We start from the raw sequence: 5,145 nt of genomic DNA on the forward strand, positions 1-5,145 counted from the left end.
TCCTGGATTGCCACAAACTGCCACGAACACAATGAAATAAGCTGGTTTAGCTTCCCTGTGACCTGTTGGTTTTCACACCCCAACTGCCCTGAACTCAGCCCTTTGATGAGTTGTTTCAGCACATTAATTTGCCAGAAAACCTGACTAAAGATTTCCCCTTCTTAACTGACTTCACAGACTGAAATAGCTCAGTTAAGAATCTATAAATGCAGCTGTCAGAGGGGTTCAGACTCCAGTGAAACTTAACCCAATTTGCTAACAGGGTATCAGTAAAGCACACTATACTCCCAATAAAGCCGCCACTTCTAAACCAAGAAGTCAAAGCACAACCAAGAGAAAAATAAGGAAGCCTTATGTATACAGCCCACACAGCGAGAGTCACTCAACAGAGTTATAAGTTATTTCACTATATTTTGTTCCCACACAGAACATTTCAGGATATGCCTCCAAACAAATCTGGAGCAGCACAAATTTAACACAGTGTCTCCCATATCATACCTCTGGCAGCATTAACTCTTGCCCTTGAAATCTGACCTAGCCTGTCCTGTGCCTGTTTATGAGTTAAGAATTTGCACAACACAACTGCTTACGTTTTATCATCTTTCTACACAGTTGAAAAGAATACTAAAAAACCCTCCAATCTAACAGTAGGAGCACTGAAATCACCTAGATGCATCAAGAACTAGGAGCAATACTCTTGAGTTTGAAGAGGAATTTCAAAACTGAGATACCTGGAGCCTCAGCATTTGGTCACACTGCAACTTGCCTTATTGGGTTTTAAATCAACCAAATTTTGCCTCTACATTTAAGCAGGTATTACAGCAGAGAAACAGCACAACAATATGTGCCCTTGAACTTTCATTTAATTCACTTCTAAAATGCAACGTGGCACTACTGCAGCGATCGGCAGACGGTCTAACGTTATGTAAACAATTTCAAAAGCCAGATGGATATAGAATAGATCAAGCCCTAGTTTGGAAGAAGTTTGCAGCTTCATTATGTAAGAAAGAACTGCAAAATATACACAGATTTTTAGAAGCTGGATGCTCTAGGTTAGCACTAGCACGTTTTTACAAGCAGCCTCTATACATCAAGCCATCTTATTGCCTCTGTTGACAGCAGACAACAAGGAGTCGACAGACATCAGAAATGTTAAGTCACTGAATGATTCTATAAGTAAGTTGTGAAGTTGTCCATTCCACCACAAAAACTCGTTAGTCCTGTCTGCCAGGACACTAGGGACATAAACTGTGTATTACCCAGCATTTTTTACTCCTCTCATAGCATCAGAAAGTTAATGTAAAAAGAAAATAATCACATTCTCCCTCACACACACTCTTGCACCTCACACACCAACTGCAAGGCGTAAGACCTACCTAAAAAAAGCCTTTAATAAATCAGTTTAAAAGTGACTGCCTAGGGCATAGAATGACTACATGTTATTTTTAAGTCAAAATAATCAAGCTACATCATGAATTTTCATCAGTCTACTGTGAAACCCATGAAAGGTTTATAGAAATAATTATGTGCAAGTAATTATATTAAATATGATTATCCATCATTAACCATCTTCCAACTGCAGGTCAACAAGTGCAAGTTTGTCATGAAGTGATCAGGTATCAAGTTTTGCTCTTTTTGCAGAGCCAGGCACTTCAGTGTGATATTTGCGTCACGCAAGCTCCTGACTTCTGGCTGTCAGCACCAACACTGGATCATAGTTCACCTCCAGACACCTATACATTGCTTTGATGAGCACTTACATTCTTCACAAAGCCAGAGCCCATTGACATAAAGCGCCTCGGTTGTGGTTTACTTCACCAGGAACCCATCCCTGTGCAGTTTCATTGAACTGAAACGCCACTTGTTCTTTAACTTTTATTAAGTTCACTTAGGTTGACCAAATGAGCTTCCCTAAAGTAAACAGGGTTATAAAATATCAGGATGATTCTATCTTTAGGTGCTCCATAGAAACAAATACTTAGTTCAACTAGAAAACTTTAAAAATGACTTTAGATACAAAAGTGTAACAATTATACTGCGCAATACATCTTTATATATCACTAAGCCCATGAAATTATAATTAAAAAAAAGTTTTTGCACCATCAAGAACAGCCACAAGTCCTGAACCTCCATTCTTTATGCATCCTTTATCAGAATAAACTGAAACTTGGGAACGCTTGGGATTCAAAACACCCTGAGCACATACTAGTGCAACACCACAAAGCATACATAATCCATCAGAAATGGGGAAAGGAGAGGGGAAGGAAAAAATAGCAAGAATTTAGATGGTGCTTTATTATACAAGCATGAAAGTAAGTTCCTTTGGAAAATAACTTCTTGGGTGGACTTCTGGACCAGTGAGGTAGCCCAATGGGAGAGAAAAAAAGTGGAAGTGGAACTTGGTCCCCATGCGTGATACCTGCCAGGCGGTCCCAGCCCGGGGCGAGGCCGGGGCCCGGCAGGCCGCCCCCCATACGGCGGGGGGCCCGGCGCCGCCCGAGCGGGCCATAAAGTGCTGCAGCAGAACACGATCCAGACAAAAGCAATGTAAACAGGTGACTGATACCGGTCTCTTTGTCCGCACCGCAGCCCAGGTGAGGCGCGGGGAGCGGGGCCCCCGCGGGCTCAGGACGGCGCCACGGGGAAGCGGCGCACCCGCACCACGGGGGACAGGTCCACGCCGAGGATCCGCTGCGCCCGCCGCCGCGCCGCCGCCAGGCTCCGCCGGTTCCACACGCTGCCCCGCACACGGATGGTGGGGAACGTGGTGAGGCGGGGGGTGGCCGCCTTCCAGATCTCCTCCAGCGACTTGCCGCCGAACGGCTCCCAGGCGGCCGCCGCCGGGCTGCCCCGCTCGCTGTCCTCCTGCTCGCCCGGCGGCTCCGGCGCCTCCGCCTCCTCCTCCTGCCCCGGTGCGCGGGGGCCGCCGGCCGCGGGGCGCTGCCTGCCCCGCTCCCTCCTGCGGCGCCGCCGCCGCCGCCGCCGCTTGGCGCTGCCGCCCGCAGCCCCGGCCCGGCGCTTGGCGTCGGCGGCCGGGAGGCGCCGCTTGCCGGCGCGGCGGCGGGGCCGCTCCGAGGGCGGCGGCGGGTCGGGGACGACGGCGCGGCAGGAGGAGTATCCGTAGACGTCCTTGCTGCGGAGGATGACCGGGGAGAACTCGTGCTTGAGGCTGCAGAGGAAGTTCCACAGCTCCGAGTCGGAGCTCATGAACTCCGTGGACTTGGGCATGAAGAGCTTGAGGGCGTCGCCCAGCGCCTTGGTGCCGGCGAAGGAGACCTGCGAGCGCGAGTACACAACTTTCTCCGCCTCCCCCTCCAGTCCCCAGGCGGCGGCCGCCGCCGCTTCGCCGCCAGCTACCGCTGCCGACCGGGCTCCCGCAGCCGCCGCCGCGGCGCTCCCCGCCTCGGGGTTCATCTTCCCGGCTTCTCTCTCCAGCGCCGCCTGCTTCCTACTGCGGGTCATGGAGGCAGCGGGACGGGGTGGCGGGACAGACGCCGCGAAGGCAGCGCGGACACAGCGCCGAGGGCAGGCTCCGGCCGCCGCCGGGCGCCGCCGGGTGTGAGCCACGATCGATGTCCTGCGCCCAGCACAAAATGGCGCTTTAAAGTCCCGGGCGGGGCCTGCGCGCGCCCGCCCCCCCCGCGCCGCCCGTTGGCCCGTTCGAAACGCGTCGGGCGGGCCCGGCCCCGCCCCGCACCGCGGGGGGCGGCGGCCGCGGGGGGCCCCGGAGCCTCCGGCCCCCACAGCGAGGGGACCGCGGGGCTCGGCCGACCTGTAACCCAGCGCGACGCCGAGCCCCGAGCCCACCATCCCCAGTAGGGTGTCCCAGCTGGAGTCCACTTCCCTCAGGGAAGGGCGCGGCGGTCCCGCCTGGTGTGGCGAGCGCTGAGCCGTGTGCCGGCGTCGCGCCTCGCTCCGAGGGTGAGGATCCTCTCAGGGAGATCGACGAAGGTGGTTTGGTGACTGAAATGTGTTTGAGTAAGGGTTTGGTTGGACACTTCGATAAGCAAGCTCCCCGGACGAGGAACCATGAATATACTGAGGGAAATGACAAAAATAGGTCGACAGACATGATACAGTGAAGTCCTTCACATGATATTAAATACATCCGTCCTGTTGCAGTGGGGTTTTTTAACATGAACCTGTAGGCTGGTCAGTCAACAACATTGTAAGTCACAGAATCAAAGAACAGTCAAGGCTGGAAGGAACCTCTGGAGGTACCTGGTCCAACCTGTCTGCTCAAGCAGAGCCACCTAAAGCAGGTTATCCAGGATCGTGTCTGAATGGCTTTTGAATATCTCCAAGGATGGAGACTCCTCTCTCTGGTGATGACTGATAGGACATGAGAAGTCCGAATGAAGCTGCGTCAGGGGAAGTTCAGATATGACATCAGGAAAAAGTTCTCTGAGAGGGTAGTTGGTCACTGGAACAGGCTCCCCAGAAAAACGATCACATCACCAACCCTGTCAGAGTTCAAGGAGCATCTCAATTATGGTCTTTCTCATATGGTTTAGTTTTAGGTATTCCTGTGAGGAGCAAAGAGTTGGACTCAATGATCTTTGTGGGTGTTTTCAATATTTCTGAGCAACCTGTGCCAGCGCTTGGTCACCCTCACAGTAAAAAGGTGTTTCCTGATGTGTGAAGGGAACTTCCTGTGTTTCAGTTTGTGCCCATTGTCTCTTGTCCTGTCACTGGACACCATGAGAAGGGTCCAGCTCCACCCTCTCTGCACCCTCTCTTCAGATACCTGTATACACTGATGAGATCCCCCTGAGCCTTCTCTTCTCCAGGCTGAACAGTCCCAGCTCACTCAGCCTTTTCTCACAGGAGAGATGCTTCAGCCTCTTCATCATCTTTGTGGCCCTTTGTTGGACTCCCTCTGGTGGGTCCATGTCTTTCTTGTACCGAGGAACCCAGAACTGGACACAGTATTCCAGGTGTGGCCTCACCAGCACTGAATAAAGTGGAAAGATCACCTCCCTCAGGCTGCAAGCAATACTTTGTGTAATGCAGCCTAGGATACTTTTTTGTGGCAAGGGCACATTGCTGGCTCATGTTCAACCTGGTGTCCACCAAGACCCCCAGGTTCTTTTCTCCCAAGCTGCTTTCTGTCAACACTGAGATATTTACAGCATCAGTGGAATT

At 52.1% G+C, this 5,145-nt stretch overlaps 1 protein-coding gene across 1 annotated transcript; it reads right to left on the reverse strand.

Annotated features, from left to right (window-relative positions):
- Positions 1–391: 391 nt before the first annotated feature.
- On the reverse strand, positions 392–3,569 carry CCDC71L (coiled-coil domain containing 71 like). Its single transcript, XM_050324959.1, has one exon. It carries the CDS (start codon positions 3,460–3,462, stop codon positions 2,626–2,628), a length of 837 nt encoding a protein of 278 aa, XP_050180916.1. The 5' UTR covers positions 3,463–3,569; the 3' UTR covers positions 392–2,625.
- Between the last annotated feature and the right edge of the window lie 1,576 nt (positions 3,570–5,145).

The sequence above is a fragment of the Myiozetetes cayanensis genome, unplaced genomic scaffold (genome assembly GCF_022539395.1).
Source record: "Myiozetetes cayanensis isolate MyiCay16 unplaced genomic scaffold, myiCay2020 scf3, whole genome shotgun sequence".
In the NCBI taxonomy this organism is placed as follows: Eukaryota; Metazoa; Chordata; class Aves; order Passeriformes; family Tyrannidae; genus Myiozetetes; species Myiozetetes cayanensis.

Bases quoted from the DNA above. Each gene is read 5' to 3' on its own strand.
- CCDC71L (XM_050324959.1), bottom strand. From the start codon at position 3,462: ATGACCCGCAGTAGGAAGCAGGCGGCGCTGGAGAGAGAAGCCGGGAAG.